The sequence below is a fragment of the Pygocentrus nattereri genome, chromosome 10, assembly GCF_015220715.1.
Source record: "Pygocentrus nattereri isolate fPygNat1 chromosome 10, fPygNat1.pri, whole genome shotgun sequence".
In the NCBI taxonomy this organism is placed as follows: domain Eukaryota; kingdom Metazoa; phylum Chordata; class Actinopteri; order Characiformes; family Serrasalmidae; genus Pygocentrus; species Pygocentrus nattereri.
In genome coordinates, this window is record NC_051220.1 from 43,085,520 (window position 1) to 43,103,997 (window position 18,478).

Below are 18,478 nucleotides of genomic sequence, written 5' to 3' on the forward strand. Positions count from 1 at the left end.
AAGGTCAGTTTGTTTGGTTTAACATCTTCCCTGTTTCTCACGCTGTTTTCTCCCAGCTGATGAAATAAACGTCAGCTGTAATCCTGGAGTTTCCGCGCCGAATGCCGAGCTTCCTGACTTGTTTGTGGATTACAGCGTTCCGCAAGAAGTAGATCTGGATTTTGTAACTGAATGGAGCAATTATGGAATGCACGGCTCGTCCTCCTGCTGTATGATCAGCTCCTGGGATTCAAACGTCCAGTTCTGACTCTGTGAAGGAGAGTAAATGTAAACAGTGGCTGACGGCAGATGTAGCACTTTATAAAGGTCAGACAGACAGTCAGTCAGACAGTCAGTCAGACAGTCAGACAGACAGACAGACAGTGAGTCAGACTGTGGACTATTCTCAGTCCAGCAGAGACGCTGAGGTGTTTAAAACCTCCAGCAGACACTGCTGTGTCTGATCCACTCAGACCAGCGCAACACACACTAACACACCACCACCAAGTCAGTGTCACTGCAGTGCTGAGAATGACCCACCACCCAAACAGTACCTGCTCTGTGAGGGTCCATGGGGGTCCTGACCACTGAAGAACAGGGTAACAGAGTATCAGAGAAACAGATGGACTACAGTCTGTAACGGTCAGTGGAGCTGATAAAGTGGACAGTGAGCGCAGGAACGAGGAGGTGGTCATGATGTCACGCCTGACCGGTAGAGATGGATAGATGTTACCTGTGTAACAGTAATGGCACATTTTATACTTGTTTTTTTGATAGATGAATAGAAACTGCACTAAGACTTGCAGACAAATTGTAAATCCTTAAGCGTGCTCCCTGTAGAGGATGAGTCAACCGTGTCAGTGTCACAGAATCATGAAAAGGCTGTTAAAAACAGGAAGGTCTCAGAATTACTTCTTGTGTGAATATTTTTCAGGAAGAAAGACCAACTCTGGGAAGTCCACGCAGTGAAATGTCTGTATTTCTGATACATTTGGCTAAAATACTGACTGTCACAAGACGCGCGTCAGTGGCGTAACCGAGTGAAACGTTGAGGGGCTTTAAAGTGGAGAAGATCAGAACATGAGCTCAGTGTTTGTGCGCCGTGTTTCAGAAAAGCCGAGATGTTAGTCATTTGTTGTAAGTGTTGCAGTACAGAGTTTAGCTGGGTTACAGTCTTAAAACTAGAGTTTGATGCCGTAGAATTATTTCATTCGCGTTCGGTCAAATGCAAAAGTTTGGGCGCTCCTGGTCAAACGCCATGCTGCTGTTGGAAGTGGAAGTGAGTGAACACGTCCTCTACAGCTGGGCTTCCCAAGCCGTGGTGTGTGCACCCTCAGGGACACCCCGGTGACATTGGGGGCACCCAGTGTGGGTTTGGGTGATTTTGGGGCTGATCTCCGGCTGATGGACGGCCACAGGTGGATGAAATCAGTCTGGATGGTGGGTCAGAGTCTGATGGTGAATCATGTCGCTGTTTTAACCCTTTGTTGGAATATGAAGGCCAGGCAGCGGAGCAATAATATCAGGATTTCAGGTGATGTTCCGAGCTGAGTTACTCACTGACGCTGACGTCACAGCTCGATAACGCCATGCTTGCCAGTTAGTCGCGGGTCTGCTGAATGTCCTGATGTGTGGCTCATGTTTTTATCTTAAACTGTTCTGAAGTTATGAAGACTAGAAGTGGCCCACAGTTTTAAAACTAGCAGTAAAGTTTTATAGTGGACTCTAAAGGCAGCTGGTTCAGTGATGCTGGAACTGGCCTAATACGATCTTGTTTTCTAGTCCCTGTTAAAATGAGAACCTGAGTGGATCCCAGCGAGTTTAGTCTAAAGCCAGTGCCAGGTTTCTGGACAGCGTTGGGACCAGTTTGGGGTGGTCTTGATGAAAGAACCCTTGGAGAACTTTGTTAAGAGTGTGGGCGGGTACACTGCCTGTTGTTGTACTCGAGTCAGTTTCACTTTCACAGACGTGGTCGGCTCTGCGGATGTAGTAAGGTGTTGGTTTGTAGCTGCTGTGATTAGCGCCTGGTCGCTTGTTTCCAGAGCTTCCCTGAGCTGTAGGGACGGTGTAACTCTGCTGAATGTGATCTGTGACTCGCTCACATGTGCATGATGTGCCTTATATAGAGCACCGGGCCCTTTTAAATGACATTTATTCAGTATATCTGGAGTGAAGTGAAGGGAAACTCCACTGATTTTTACCACAATTCTACATAATTAAACTGTTAATATGTAAACAGAGTCGGTTCGGTGTGAAACGCTCTGTTCTAGATAAACTCACCGAGTCAGAACCATTCACAGTGGTGGTGATAGGAACCAGACGTCCCCCTCTAAAAGCTCCTCACAGAAAGTTCCTACACCCAATGGTTATTTATATGCGGTCTGATGTCTGAGACGCTGTTTTCTGATAAAGTTTTGTTTTTAATCCATTTATTTTAATCCATCCGTGGTGCTGTGAGTCCCCAAAGAAGACTCGTGTAGGTTCTCTGGTGGTTCTGGATGGTAAATAAAGTGTCTATATCTGTGTTGTAGTCATGGCGACGCCTGGTTCCCGTCACCACCACTGTAAAGACGTCTGAACCATTTCACACCAAACCCTCTGAATCTCTGTTTACACCTCACACACCGAGTTATGGAGGAATTTTGAAAAAATGGTGGAATTCCCCTTTAAGGGGGGCTAAATGTTGTTTTTTTTTTTTGTAATTTTGAACTTTTTTTACAGAATTTGAAAATGAGCAACAGAAATGCTCCAAAAAGGTTTTGTGCATTTCTACAGTTGGGGCACATTTTATACTTTGTTTGTGTTAAACTCAGCAAATTAATAGGAACCGTGCACTAAAATTTGCAGAATCTCCCCTGTCCAGGAACTTAGAACATGCCAAAAGAACCCAGAAAGGTGGTTTTGAGCTGTTTCTTGTGTCTCACAGGAAGAAAGACTAACTCTGGGAAGTCCACGTTCTGTGGAATCTCTTTATATTCCCGAGAAATTGGGCTAAAATCCTGACTGTCCCACGAAGCTCGTCAGCGGTGTAACTCGCAATGAATGCAGTATTAGCAACTTTACATGCAACACGACACAGACACGTTCATTTAATTGCTTTTTTTTAATTAAGTGACCCTTATTAGTCCCACAAACAGGCAAATTTCACCTGTGGGCAGCCCAATCCACAGCACCCGGGGAGCAGTTGGGGGTTAGGTGTCTTGCTCAAGGACACCTCAGTCACGTACTGTCGGCTCTGGGGATCGAACCGGCGACCTTCCGGTCACAGGGCAGGTTCCCTGACCTCCAGCCCACGACTGCCCCCTGAAGAAAGCAGTCGAGATTCCTGCATTTGGGGAGTTCGCAAGGGTCCGTACAACCGAAGTGTAATGCAAAGCCTCACCTTGGGTGAACCACCTTCGTGGATAGATAGAAAGACAGATGAATAGACAGACAGATAAACAAACAGATAGATAGACCGACTGACAGATGAATAGACAGACAGATAAACAAACAGATAGATAGACCGACTGACAGACGGATAGACAGACAGATAAACAAACAGATAGATAGACCGACTGACAGACGGATAGACAGACAGATAAACAAACAGATAGATAGACCGACTGACAGACGGATAGACAGACAGATCTATCGGTATAGATAGAAAGCCAGATGAATAGACAGATAATCAAACAGATAGACCGACAGACAGACGGATAGACAGACAGACAGATCTATCGGTATAGATAGATAGACAGGTGAATAGAGAGATTATGATGATGATAGACAGGCAGACAGACAGGCAGACAGACCGTGAAATGCAGTTATAATGTAGCAGAAGTGAAAGTGCTAAATATTTTACAGATGTACAGAAAATCTCAATGCGCCGATTTCATGACGTGATGAAAATGTCGAGTGACCTTTAATAAATAATCTCTTCTAATTATGCGAATTCCCACCTGCAGGAAGGTTATTTTTATTCCTTGTGCGGACATGCATGCAAATTGCGACATTCCAGCCGGTTCCTGTGAAGCCTGCTGGGTTTTTTTTAGCTCACGGCGCTGAAGTTGGAGCCAGCTGAGCGCTTCCTCACTCAGCCGTCTACCTTTTGTTGCAAAGACACAACTTCCTGTTTAGCAGGAACCTCCCCCCTCATGCTCTGTGTGCGAGTGGGCGACACGCTAGCAGGTTAAAACAATGCGAGCGTGAATAATTTTCCTCCAGCTGATGTGCCATCAGACTCCGAGTCATCAGTCACGCCGGCGGGGAATTCCTCTCAGACTGAACCCGTGATGAGCTCACCTCAGCGACGAGGACGGAGATGAATGGACGCCTTTTCATTCACAACAAACATCCACATGGAGCGAAGCTGCTCAGACGGCTGGACCCACTCGTAGGTCCGCAGTGTGGATCTAAATAAACGCCGCACGGAGTTTTACCGTCACTGACATTCACTGCATGTCCAGAGACTTTAGACTTCCTTCTGAAATGAATGGGGTTCCCTTCATTCAGACTCTGGAGTCTGAGGTCCTTCTCTCAGATTTGGTCAAAACTCGACTCGGACTTCGGAGACTCGAGACTCGACTCGGACTCTCGCCTCAGAGATACGAGTCTTGACTCGGGCTCTCGCCTCAGAGACTCGACTCGGGCTCTCGCCTCAGAGACATGAGTCTTGACTAGGGCTCTTGCCTCAGAGACACGACTCGGGCTCTCGCCTCAGATACTCGACTCGGGCTCTTGCCTCAGAGACATGAGTCTCGACTCGGACTCTCGCCTCAGAGACATGAGTCTCGACTCGGACTCTTGCCTCAGAGACATGAGTCTTGACTCGGGCTCTCGCCTCAGAGACTCGACTCAGGCTCTCGCCTCAGAGACTTGACTCGGGCTCTCGCCTCAGAGACTCGACTCGGGCTCTCGCCTCAGAGACTCGACTCGGGCTCTCGCCTCAGAGACTCGACTCGGGCTCTCGCCTCAGAGACATGAGTCTCGACTCGGGCTCTCGCCTCAGAGACTCGACTCGGACTCTCGCCTCAGAGACATGGGTGTCGACTCGGGCTCTCGCCTCAGACACTCGACTCGGGCTCTCGCCTCAGACACTCGACTCGGGCTCTCGCCTCAGAGACTCGACTCGGGCTCTCGCCTCAGAGACATGAGTCTTGACTAGGGCTCTCGCCTCAGAGACACGACTCGGGCTCTCGCCTCAGATACTCGACTCGGGCTCTCGCCTCAGAGACACGAGTCTCGACTCGGACTCTCGCCTCAGAGACATGAGTCTCGACTCGGACTCTCGCCTCAGAGACATGAGTCTCGACTCGGACTCTTGCCTCAGAGACATGAGTCTCGACTCGGACTCTTGCCTCAGAGACTCGACTTGGGCTCTCGCCTCAGAGACATGAGTCTCGACTAGGTCTCTCGCCTCAGAGGCATGAGTCTCGACTTGGGCTCTCGCCTCAGAGACATGAGTCTCGACTCGGGCTCTCGCCTCAGAGACTCGACTAGGGCTCTCGCCTCAGAGACTCGACTCAGGCTCTCGCCTCAGAGACTTGACTCGGGCTCTCGCCTCAGAGACTCGACTCGGGCTCTCGCCTCAGAGACTCGACTCGGGCTCTCGCCTCAGAGACTCGACTCGGGCTCTCGCCTCAGAGACTCGACTCGGGCTCTCGCCTCAGAGACCTGAGTCTTGACTAGGGCTCTCACTCCAGAGACATGAGTCTCGACTTGGGCTCTCGCCTCAGAGACTCGACTCGGACTCTCGCCTCAGAGACATGAGTGTCGACTCGGACTCTCGCCTCAGAGACATGAGTGTCGACTAGGGCTCTCGCCTCAGACTCGAGACTTGACTCTGACTCTCAAAATAAAAATGTCATAAAAATATAATAATAAATAAGTAAATAAATGAATAAAATGATATAGCAACAGCTGCTTACATCAAGCACATATTTTGTACACTGTAGATGTGCCGGTTAACATTAATATTCATGATGGTATTTTTGTGTAAGATCAGTGGTAGCGAGAGTGGCCCAGCCCTGGACTGTATATCAGTCAGAATCAAGAGGAAGGCCTGATTATTTCTGGGAACTAAAAACTCTTAAATCTTCAGCACCAAGAGATTCTGGACAATTTCACGCTCCCAACTTTGTGGGAACAGTTTGGGGACGGCCCCTTCCTGCTCCAACATGACTGCACACCAGTGCACAAAGCAGGTCCATAAAGACGTATAATGAAATATAGTGTACATACATCTCATATAACGTCTGTTCTAAGCTTTAATGTTCATTTGAATTGCTGTTAGCCTAGTGCTAACAAACTACTAGAATCCCATAGGGTGGCTAGCAGAAGTTAGCACTGTTGCAGAGGTGGGGTTTCACATGAGTTCAGGCCGAGCTGTGGTCGTCAGGGTCTGTCACTGATATCGTTGTCCTCTGTCTGTTGTTAGTTGTTGGCGGTGGTCTCGGAGCTGCGGGATCAGGGTCTGAACGTCCTCGTACTCGGACGGAAACACATGCTGCGTCCCTCCTGGAACTGGGACAGACACGACATCCATCAGATCAGACAGAGATCCCTCTGCTTCTTCACCGAGAACATGTGAGTGAACATGTGAGTGAACGTATATACACACACACACACACACACTCACTCATATATATACACGTACACACACACACATACATACATATATATATATATATATATATATATATATATATATATATATATATAAATATACACACACACACACACACACACACACACACTCACACTCACTCATATATATACACGTACACACACACACACATATATATATATATATATATATATACACCCACACCTATGTATGTATGTATGTATGTATGTATGTATATATATATATATATATGTACACACACACACACACACACACACAGCATCACAGCGATGTCTAAAATGGCCTTTTTAAAAGTATCATGATCAGTTTGTCATCTCCAAAACAAGAACCTGACAGGACAGGGAAAAAACGCAACCCTCTATTGGTGAATTATTACTTGCACATGTTAAAAATGTTTTAATGTGTTTTTGTTATTTAAAGTCACTTACATAAAGGAAATATTTGAAAAAAAGCCTTTTTTTTTAAGTGGGGTATTTGGTAAATTGTTGCCATACGGCAACAATGTGCAGTCGTACCGTAGCACCATAAAATAAAATACAATTTTTAAAAAGCAGCATAAAATGTCATTTTTCTCTAAAAACATCCTTTTATTGAAAACACCACTAAACAACTCCTGCTCAGTGAAATGTACGACCAGTATTTACAAATACTGGAACTGAATACAGCTTTAGTTGGTATTTGGAACGTACGTTTATAACAACATCAGAATGAGAATTCCTGCTCATGTGATGTCATGAAATATTTGTTCTTTCAAAATAAAAGACGTTTTTTTTTCCACAGTTAAATAGGAAAACAGGTTTTATGTCTGATTTTTGGTAAAATTGAGAGAGTGATTGTTGCCATATGGCAACGCCGTGCAGTACAGGGTTAACTGTTAATGCATGTCAGTATAGAGAGATTTCATTCCAAGCTGTTCGGAGCATTTCTGCTGGTCTGTTGGTTAGTGAGAAATTTTCTGGATCTCCTAAATTGACACAGTTGATTAAGTTGGACCTCAAGTTACATCCGCGCAGCTGCACTGTATGGAAACGGGCTGCTGACCCATATCCACTTCCCTGTCTGCGTCATCCTGAGGAGCTGCTCATGTCGTCACTGGGCTGAACTGTTCCAGCTGTTTCTGCTGACTGATCCGTTTCCTTTTTCCCGATCTCAGCTCGGAAGATGACCCTTTCCTGCTATACGCTGCGCTGCATTCTGGGAACCACTGTAACTTCGTGAGTCGTGATCTGATGAGGGACCACAAGGCGTGTCTTCCCGACGGCGCCACCAGACGCCTCTTCTTTAAGTGGCAGCGTGGGCACCAGCTGGTGGTCCAGGGGTACGTTCCTGGAAAGAAGGTTCGGTTTCAGGTGGGTGTGAACACAAACCAGAGAAAACACAGAATTATCAGCTCCACTGACCGTATAGCTGCACTCTGTAGTTCTACAGTTACAGACTGGAGTCCATCTGTTTCTCTGATACTCTGTTACCCTGTTCTTCAGTGGTCAGGACCCCCATGGACCCTCACAGAGCAGGTACTGTTTGGGTGGTGGGTCATTCTCAGCACTGCAGTAACACTGACGTGGTGGTGGTGTGTTAGTGTGTGTTGTGCTGGTGTGAGTGGATCAGACACAGCAGTGCTGCTGGAGTTTTTAAACACCTCAGTGTCTCTGCTGGACTGAGTCCACAAACTAAAAACATCCAGCCAGCAGCGTCCTGTGGGCAGCGTCCTGTGGGCAGCGTCCTGTGGGCGGCGTCCTGTGGGCAGCGTCCTGTGTCCACTGATGAAGGACTAGAGGATGACCAACACAAACTGTGCAGCAGCAGATGAGCTGTCATCTCTGACTTTACATCTACAAGGTCGACCGACAAGTTAGGAGTGTCTAATAGAGTGGACAGTGAGTGGACACAGTGTTTAAAAACTCCAGCAGCACTGCTGTGTCTGATCCACTCGCACCAGCGCAACACATACTAACACACCACCACCACATCAGTGTTACTGCAGTGCTGAGAATGACCCACCACCCAAACAGTACCTGCTCTGTGAGGGTCCATGGGGGTCCTGACCACTGAAGAACAGGGTAACAGAGTATCAGAGAAACAGATGGACTACAGTCTGTAACTGTAGAACTACAGAGTGCAGCTATACGGTCAGTGGAGCTGATAAAGTGGACAGTGAGGGTAGAAACGAGGAGGTGGTTTTAATATTATAACCATGTTTATAACAGTTTATGTGAAAGTAAATGAAGCCCAATAATTTAGGCAAACACAGTTACCCTTTCAATCTGGATCTAAAACCGAATGACGCTTGTTTTTCAGAGGGCGCTGAGGTGTGACACAGTGATTCAGAGCACCGGCGCTGCCTGGCATGTCCCCTACGACGAGGACGGAGCAGAGCGAAGCACGTATGAAGTGCCGCAGAGGTGGCTGTGTCTCACTAAAGAGCAGCAGTGACTCTTCCTTCGCGTATGACTTGTACAAACTGTGGAGATGAATAAAAATGGACTGCACCCAGAAGATTATCTGTTGGGCTTTTGTGCTGTGGGCATGTTTTTAATTAGTGTGGGACTGAATCTGAGGTTTGGCTCATTAAATTACTGTTCATTAAATATTCTAAAAGCCTTGCATGAAGACTAAAGAGAGCGGGAAATGTGTCCATTGTCAAAGAAGTGTATCCTGATCTGAACTGTGATGACATCATATTTTATCCGAAAGTATCCAGACAGTCCATCTAATGAGCGCATTCAGCTGCTTTAAGCCCACCGGCTGCTGACACTAGGGGGGAGGGTCATGGGGAAAAAATAGTATATGATGATACTTAAAGAAGGTTTCACAATACGTGGCGCACGGACACGTGACTGGAGTTCGAGAACCTTAGCGATGGCTTTGTAACCCGTTCCAGGCTGGGAGGTTTTTCGTGACTCTTGCAGAGAACGTGGCATCGTGCGCTGCTGTTTGAGACCTTCTAGCTGCTTCACGCTGCCAGACAGGTTCTGTTGAAGTGATGTTTGGAGTCACTAGGCCTGGCAGTGATCACGTCTGGGTGTGGCAGTGAAACGGAACCCAATAGTCAGTCTAGTTTGGTTAACTGGTTGATGTACTAGCTAAGGGGGCACTTACTTTTTCACAAGGGGCCAGGTAGGGCTGAACAACGTTTTTAGTTCAATAAATAAATAATAATGTGACAATTATGCAAAATATATATTCCCGCAGCCCTTTGAAATGGTTCTATAAAAAAATGCATGGTTCTAAATAGCCATTGCTAAAGAACCCTGAAGAACCGTATTTTTAAAGCGTGTTCCTGGATTGAATTGTAATGTCAATGGGAACTCACCTTTGGAAATTCTTTTCAGTCTACACACTTAAAAAGTTCTTCAAGGGTTCTTTACTAAAGAAAATGGGTCTGTATAGAACCTTGAACACCTGAGGAACCCGTTGCATGATTAAATGGCTATGTGATTCACGAAAGGGTTCTTCAGATTAATGGAGAATGTGCTGTAGATGGTTCTGTATAGCACCCAAAAGGGTTCGTCTGTTGGTACAAGCTTGACGTCGTAACAATAAAAGAACCTTTTCTGGTGCTAAATAGAACCTTTTCCAAAAGGTTCTATAGAGAACCATCTAAAGCACATTCTTTGGAACGCTTCCATGATGCGAAGAACCATTTAATCATGCAAAGGGTTCTTTTAGTGTTCATGGTTCTATACAGACCCATTTTCTTCACTAAAGAACCCTTGAAGAACCACCATTTTTAAGAGTGTAGGCTTAACCTGCTGAAAAGACCATTAGAAACCACTAAGATTAAAACCTAATGGCTTGGCTTTCTAATGGGAACTGACTTGGTTTAGCTTTGTTTCCTGTAGAACATCCACTAGGAAACCATTGTTAACCATTAGGATTAACCACCTGTTAAACCATTAGGATCCTTTACACTGTTATAGTAACCCATTAAAAAAGCCAAAACACATTACAAAACCATCAGGAACCAACAGGAACACTTAGTGGCCCATCATGTCTATGTCCATGTCTAACAGGCGTGTGTATATAATGAATGTGTTCCATGTAAACATTAGTTAAAGGGAAATTCCCCTTATAGAGCATATCTGGAGTGGAGTGAGGGGGAACTCCACCAATTTTTCAAGAATTTTCTGCATAATTTACTGGTTCAGGTGTAAACAGAGCGGTTCAGATAAACTAACCGAGTCAGAACTGTCCTCAGTGGTGGTGATGGGAACCAGACGTCCCTCTAAAAGCTCCTACAGAAAGTTCCTACATGAACTGGTTCTGAATTCACTGCCTGATGACTGAGACGCTGTTTTATGAGAGTTTAGAGAACTTCAACTCCATTCATGGTGGAGGGAGACATGCAGGGCGCTGTGCGGCAAAATAGTCACCAAAGGAAACTCATTATTCCAGATTTTCCACTATTTTCCATCATCAGCATTCCATATAAGCTCAGAAGACTCGTGTAGGTTCTCTGGTGGTTCTGGATGGTAAATAAAGTGTCTATATCTGTGTTGTAGTCATTGACGACGCCTGGTTCCCATCACCACCACTGTAAAGACGTCTGAACCTCTCTGATTACACCTGAAACACTGAATTACGGAGGAAAGTTGGAACATGGGTGGAGTTCCCCTTTCAGCTAAACAGAGATAAATAATCTATATTATTAAGGTGGAAATCTCAGTGAAAGCTGGAAAGAGTTTTAATCGCAAGATGTAAATAATGGATTTAAAGCGTGTTCTGAAATAGCATTAATACGTATATAAATATTGGAAAAATTATCTACACATATGTAAAGTATTTATAGTTTAAACTCTTTTTAAAAAACGTTTTTAATAATACAATTTAACGTAAACACCAACCGGATGCCAGGCGCTGCTGTTTCCGGGAGTTGGTAAAGGTCCCTGTCGGTGCTGCTGCTGGTTGTAAAATTATTAATTTTAATATTCTGATTATTAGTGTATTATTAGTGTGTTTTTTCCTCGGCATGTCTCGCGGTTCGAGTGCGGGCTTTGACCGCCACATCACCATCTTTTCCCCGGAGGGAAGACTCTACCAAGTCGGTGTGTATGAGCGAGTTTAGCTGGACGCGGAGGCAGAAATGCTCCGTCACTCCGTCTCCGTCCCCGCTGTTATCACTAATATCTCCGCTAATATCTCCACTAATATCGCCGAGAGCGCGCGGGCTCACCTGCAGACCCCATGCCTTGTTTTTCCATTCATGTTGAATTATTATTTGATTGTGGTTTGATTTATTTCTTGCTTGCGGGCCGCTGCTGTTAGCAGGTTAGCAAGCCGGCTAAGCTAATCACAGCTAACTGTTTGTGTTTGTTTTTGTTTTTATTTTTATTTTATTTTATTTGGTTTTTATCGCACAAGCTTGCCTGATATAGTTGTTCATTTTACACTTTACAGCTAGTGAGCAGGTGTATAAGCTGGTAAAATCTAGCAAATATTAAAAGAACGAAAAAAAGATCAGAATATTTAAAAATAAAAACTGCTTATTAAGAAAACAATAATATAACTGTTCGCCTGTCCGCTGTGTCTTATATTAATGTTATAGAAGCACAATATCTCATTTAATACAGCTTTTAATTTTTTTAAACGATGATATACAAATGAATCAGAATGAAAAAGTAGTGTTAAGCCTTGTGTTTGTACACATATAGTGATTAAAATATAATATTAGGGTGCCAAAACAAGTGAGAATATTAAAAAGAAGCAATTAGATATTTATGATATTTATAATACAGTAATTTTGCATTCATAATATAACGTAGCTGTCTCTGTGTAATGTGTTATCAGCGCAGCAGATTTGCTCTGCATTTGTATTGGAGCTGGGGAATGTTCATCAATGTTATGGTCAAGTAAATCACTATATGGCACAGTATGCTTTTCTGGGCATTTCGTGGATAATATCAGTACTTGGTTAGAGAGAGAGAGAGCATAATTAGTCCTTTTTAATTGGATTTAGTGCAGCCTAGTAACTACTTCTATCATAATTCTTGGTAGTATTTGTTTAAGTATGGCGCTATGTGTCTGTTCTAACTTATTAGACGTCAGGGACAAATAAATATTGTGACACATCCTGTAACGAAAAAACCAAACCTGAAGTATCATGATATTACGTTTCTGCCGTATCGCCCACCTTTGATTTGTATCTGTGCCTTTGGTTGGGATGATGGGACTTGATGGTGTTTGTATTCTGATAAAGTGTTGAGCGTCCTCTCCCACCCCTCGTCTGGATGGTTCTGTGTCTGACCTTTGGTTCCATGTGTGTTCCACAGTTGTCCTGAATATAGTTCCCAAGTTTATTTTTAATAAAAGTGGGCAGATATTTGCGACAGTTTATTCCCAGCCATGTTCTGCTACTGATCCTGGTTGATGATAAAACGAAGCCTCGTTTTGACCCATTTTTTCCCCAGAATATGCTTTCAAGGCCATTAACCAGGGAGGCCTTACTTCAGTAGCTGTCCGTGGGAAGGACTGTGCAGTCGTCGTCACGCAGAAGAAAGTGCCAGTGAGTGTTGTTTATGTGTTTGTTTTTAATATCTAGCACATTAGGGTCCTTTTAATGAACGTAGCAGCTGTGGCATGTCTAATAAATATACGTGCCTGATGTAATGCAAACTCATGCCAGATGTTTGCACGATACAGTAGTTTTCTGATGTCTGTTTACATTTCTCAGGATAAACTGCTGGATTCCTCCACCGTAACTCATTTATTCAGAATAACGGAAAACATTGGCTGTGTGATGACCGGCATGACGGGTAAGATGAAAAGTGCTGTATAAATAAAGATTATTATTGTTATTATTATTAGATTCATGGTTCTTTATTGCTGGTTTAGCTCTGTGCTGTGCTAGACGTCACCCTAACACTTCGGTTCTGTGTGAACGTGAAGCTGACAGCAGATCACAGGTCCAGAGGGCTCGGTATGAAGCGGCTAACTGGAAGTACAAGTACGGCTACGAGATCCCAGTCGACATGCTGTGCAAACGGATTGCCGACATCTCCCAAGTTTACACGCAGAACGCAGAGATGAGGCCGCTGGGCTGCTGTAAGTGCTCAGCACGCTCACGTTAGGGACGCACGACACAGGGTTTTTATTTCTGTGGTCAAGTTTTGCTTTGATTGTTGATTCTTTATGTTTTGAAATGTCTTGACTCCACAGACCTGTTAGTCTATTGTACACGTGGCTTTCAGCCGCCTCACAAAACAAACCCCCACCTTCAATTCATAAGCTCTCCAGAAGAGCCCAGCCTTTTGGGTGGGGCTGGGCAATATGACAGCATATATCGTTATTGTGATAAAATGTGACACTGACCAACTGCCTTATTATAAAGACATCAAAATTTGTCAGTTTAACTGGATTTAGTGCCAAATATTTTAGTCCTCTTTTAGTTAAAAAAAATTACCTTTATTTTCACTCAGGACTCGATTTTTTTCTTATTTAGAATGAATAAAATGTAATTAGAGAAAAAAAATAAAAACGAAAAAAATAAGATATGAGTATAAAATACCATTAAAAATATAATAAAGATTTACTGCGATAGGCTGCGACTAGTGCCTGGTTCTTTTTGATTGTTTTTCATTTTTTTCTGATTATTTTGTCTGATTTTTACATTTTTTTTCCTAATTATTTTTTAAATCCGGTCAGTAGATTGAGTGACTGTGCCGAAGCGGGTTTACAGTGATGTTATTTATTAACCTATATTTATGAAAAATATAATAAATGATCCGTCTTTACAGTTTAGCCCTAGTCTCTCCGGCGTGCCGTGCTCTTTATATATGGATGATGGTGTTAACTTGTTTTAAATTCTAATCAAAGAAATGTTTTGACTAGGGCAGGGCAATATGACCGCATATATAACGTTACTGTAGTAAATGATGCCACAATACGTTTCTGTTTGTGAACATATCGTGGATACGGTCGTGTAGAATACTGACCAGCTGCACTTCTATTATAGTTCTGTTTTTGCCTTATCGCCCACCTCTAGTATTGATATTGTATTGAACTAGTATTGATCAGCCACAAGAAGGTCAGTTGTCAGTTATTGAGTATCGGTAATCACTTTTGTCTTCTTGTTTTAAATCCTTTAATGTAATGTTTTATTTATGTGCAGCTAAAAGAGGCCAATGTGTGTACAGAGTTTGGTGAAGTTCAGGGAAACATAGTCAAATGTTCAAATTACATATAACAGTAAGTGAACACGCCCTCTGGAATTTTCCTGCAGATTTTAGTGCTCAGCGTCTGTTTATTTGAGCTTAACACACTGGAAAAAATCCATGAAGTATAAAAATGTGCTATAAGTTTTGGACAGGCTGCGTTTTGTTTATTTTAATATATGAATAAACAGCTGTTGTGCATTAAAATGTGCAGAAGTGTGTCCGTAGAGGACGTGTTGACCTGTTGTCACTGAGAAAATCGGCAAGCCTTTGCATACGACTGTGTCGTAACAGCGGCAGGTGAAGTGAATGAGCAGCGCGCTGGTCCGTTTCCTCTTCTTAGGTATGATTGTGGTCGGTGTGGACGAGGAGTGCGGCCCGCAGGTCTACAAGTGCGACCCTGCAGGTTATTACTGCGGATTCAAGGCCACTGCTGCGGGGGTCAAACAGACAGAAGCCACCAGCTTCCTGGAGAAGAAAGTGAAGAAGAAATTAGACTGGACTTTTGAGCAAACAGTAGAGGTACAGTATGCTTTTTAATCATGGTTGTATAATAATAATAATAATAATAATAGTAATAGGTCCTTGTTCATATAGCACCTTTCATACAATAAAAATGCAGATTTACAGTAAAAGCAACAGAGAAACATAATTAAATAACATAATAACAATTAAAAGATAAGTAAACACGACTGGTGCATAGTGACTCAGCTGCACCAGTTTTATAGCTCCGTCTCAATAGAATAAAGTTCAGTAAAGTTTGTGCTCATTTTTTCAGTAGTTCTCACACTGTTTTCAGACATTAGTGTTTTTTATTGTTTTATTGCCTAGTCCACTTGTGTGTAAATAGTCTTGTTTGTTTTCAGGTTATTGTCAAACTTAATTCTGTAATCTTATGAAATGTGAGACTTCATGGCGCATTGAATGACCATGTAAACGTATCGTGAGGCCAGAGATTTGCACCCCTGCTCTAAATGCAGTGTAGCAGCTCAGCTTGGCACACAGTTTTATCAGAATCAGAATCAGAATTTTTCTGATAAAAATTTGAAATACACACAAAATATACAGTATCAGTGAGAACGTAAACAGAGTAGATGTAGAGTGAATACTGTGTGCGCTCCATTATGAATGCATGCATGTATGAATAATATAAGTATAATGTGTGAGGAATAATATATGCATTTTTTTTGTATTTATTTTCATTCCTGGGGTCCAATTTTGACATTTGTGTATCGTAATTAATTTTTATAACCTCTCTCTATCCCTTAGAATGAGACAGGCTGTTAATGTGCCTTTAAGATGCTGATGTATGTAAATGAGCTCTGTTCTGACTGGCTGTCCTGTACTGTGCCTCAGTTAAAAAGCAGAGCTGAAACTCCTTATAACTTCAGAGAATGGGCGGGGCTGAATATGCAAATGAATTGTGACATCAGTTCAAACCGGGCAGCTTGTGGGCTCTGTAGACTGGGAATGTTTTAAAACGATGCTAACAGACTACTTTGAGCACTCGTTTCAAAAAGGTGTGGAAAATGAGGATGTTTTCTAAGATAAAAGCCCTTTAAATGAGGATATTAAAGTAAAAGCCTATAATAGGGTCTGGTGGACCCACCACATTATTGGTTATTTAAATCAGTACAGCCTTAAGAATTTAGATAAAAATATCAGATGTTTAAAATATCACAAGTGTCCAGCGTAGGGCTCTCTTTTAGCAGCTGTAGCCAGTCAGCAGCCTGTCCATGTTGCCCACACACACACTTACAGCAGTGAACAGTGTGAAGGGCCTGCAAATGGGTTATTTTATATGTTCTTCACAGAAAATGAGCAAAGGCCAGGTTGAAATAATAATAAATCCCATATTTTTTTCCTTTTGGTAAACACTGAAAACGAGTCCCGCAGACCTGAACACCGCACGATCTGATGAGGCTGATCGTTTGTTTTATTATTATAAATTCTAATATTTTTAGTTGTTCCTGATCCCATAGACTGCAGTCAGCTGCCTGTCCACAGTCCTGTCCATTGACTTTAAGCCGTCGGAGCTGGAGGTGGGGGTGATTACTACAGAGGAGCCACAGTTCAGGTGAGTACTCGGTGAAGGGTAAATGGAACAGGATGTCAGTCTTAAACATCACTTTATGCTCCGAGGGAACCACAAAACCAAGCTCAGTAAAAATACTCACATCTGTGCATGTAACTCCACGACCTACTTATAGCATCAAACAAAAACTGCGCCTCTTACGGAACAAAGATGTGTATCTCATTGACGTGCCTGGCGCTGAAATTACGATGCATTGTCGTCGTGCTGTTTTGTTCCCCCTCAGAATTTTGTCCGAGTCCGAAATCGACACCCACCTCATGGCGCTGTCCGAGCGGGATTGAGGAGCAGAGCGCTTTCCTGCAGGAGGCGAAAACCGGAGCTTAAACTGTAAACACGACCGTGGGAAGCACTACAACATATCCTCAGTATTTCAGGTCAAACTTGCTTTCTGCTGTTAATTTAGCTTTTCCGTGCAGCAAATTTTTTTTGAAAAATTTTTTCAATAAAAAAAGTGTTTTTTTGGACACGTTCTGGTTTCATTCCCCCGTTTTTATGTAGCGCCCGGCCTGTATATCATGTTTGCTGGACTTCTCAGAAGTCTCCACCGTACGTCAGTGAATATTCCACATCTGTTGTGCATGCATTAGCTGTTGTGTTTTACCTCATCTGCTTACAAAATCAGCCTCTTTCTCAACGTTTATGTGGCAGAATGGCCTTTTTCTGAGGAGTGGTTTACTGCAGAAAGATGTGACTTCCTGTTTTGTTCATTCAGAGTCAGTCAGCTGACTCGTCTCTCAGCCCTCGCGTCTGCAGAGCTGTACATTAAAGTCTGTTTGCAGTTTTTCCAGTCTGCGCTGCGTTCTTCTTTCACTACGGTGCATTTCCAGAAGCGATCAGCCAGCAAATGCTGTGGTGTTTATGAGGAGCTTCAAGGCTGTGCAGTACATTAACCCTCAGCTGCAGCTGTTTCTGCTGTTAGAAGTGGCGTAATTTTAAAATAACGCTTTTAAAGTCTGACAATAGCTCCATCTTTTGAAAGCACTTCAGTAGCCGGACCTCTCGCAGAGATTCATGTGTGTCTGTGGTGGAGGTGGTGGTGGTGGTGGGGGGTGGAGGGGGGGTGGCTGGGTAGAAGTACAGACTGTAAAAAGAAGGCATGTGGTCAAGATGAAAGTACACCACGTTGTACAGTTGTAAAAGCATCCAGTTTACCAGAGCTAAAAAAATAACTTTTATAATGTAGAAAGGCAAAACTGCCATATACAAATGCAGTAAATGGTTAATCATTATCATGAAGCCCTTTGCAGTATTGATATAATAAAAGGCTGCAATATGCAAATGAGCCCTCTCAGCAATTGCTGTTTTTACTGACTAATCATGGAAGTTCCTGTGGGTTTTTCGACAAATCAACATATGTACATGACAGTGGTTGGTACAGCATGTTAGGCAACACCTCTACGTGGCAGATTGGGGTTTATATCACCACATGGCAAGCACACCACGCGACACCGACACACAAGACTCGTAACGTCTGCCAAGTGGCACAAAGGAAATCAAACGCTTCCCTAATGTTTAATATATTGTATAGACTTAATTAGTCACTGTCCACTTTATCAGCTCCACTGACCGTATAGCTGCACTCTGTAGTTCTACAGTTACAGACTGTAGTCCATCTGTTTCTCTGAT

The 18,478-nt window shown here is 43.5% G+C and overlaps 2 protein-coding genes across 10 annotated transcripts in view; both read left to right on the forward strand.

The window, feature by feature from the left end:
* The window catches only part of prorp (protein only RNase P catalytic subunit), a 47,685-nt gene extending 38,577 nt beyond the window's left edge, over positions 1–9,108 (forward strand). For 8 of the 9 annotated variants that reach the window (XM_037541727.1, XM_017681862.2, XM_037541732.1 and 5 more), the window contains 3 exons: positions 6,398–6,546; positions 7,761–7,956; positions 8,906–9,108. In XM_037541727.1, coding sequence (XP_037397624.1) covers positions 6,398–6,546; positions 7,761–7,956; positions 8,906–9,040 — 480 coding nt within the window. In that variant the 3' untranslated portion in view covers positions 9,041–9,108. Of the gene's footprint in view, positions 1–6,397; positions 6,559–7,760; positions 7,957–8,905 lie in introns of those variants that run through there. The other variant, XM_037541733.1, reaches the window with a different exon arrangement.
* Positions 9,109–11,465: 2,357 nt separating this feature from the next.
* On the forward strand, positions 11,466–17,635 carry psma6a (proteasome 20S subunit alpha 6a). Its single transcript, XM_017681852.2, has 7 exons — positions 11,466–11,652; positions 13,015–13,109; positions 13,278–13,359; positions 13,493–13,648; positions 15,101–15,279; positions 16,740–16,834; positions 17,076–17,635. The coding sequence occupies exons 1-7, from the start codon at positions 11,577–11,579 to the stop codon at positions 17,131–17,133; spliced, it is 741 nt and encodes a 246-aa protein (XP_017537341.1). The 5' UTR covers positions 11,466–11,576; the 3' UTR covers positions 17,134–17,635.
* The last annotated feature ends 843 nt before the right edge of the window (positions 17,636–18,478 follow it).

What these genes read in the sequence shown, in the direction of transcription:
- psma6a (XM_017681852.2), top strand. Translation starts at nt 11,577, where the DNA reads ATGTCTCGCGGTTCGAGTGCGGGCTTTGACCGCCACATCACCATCTTT. An exon ending in GGGAAGACTCTACCAAGTCG is followed by an intron (nt 11,653 to 13,014) that starts GTGTGTATGAGC and finishes TTTTTTCCCCAG; the next exon opens with AATATGCTTTCAAGGCCATT. An exon ending in TGTGATGACCGGCATGACGG is followed by an intron (nt 13,360 to 13,492) that starts GTAAGATGAAAA and finishes GTGAACGTGAAG; the next exon opens with CTGACAGCAGATCACAGGTC.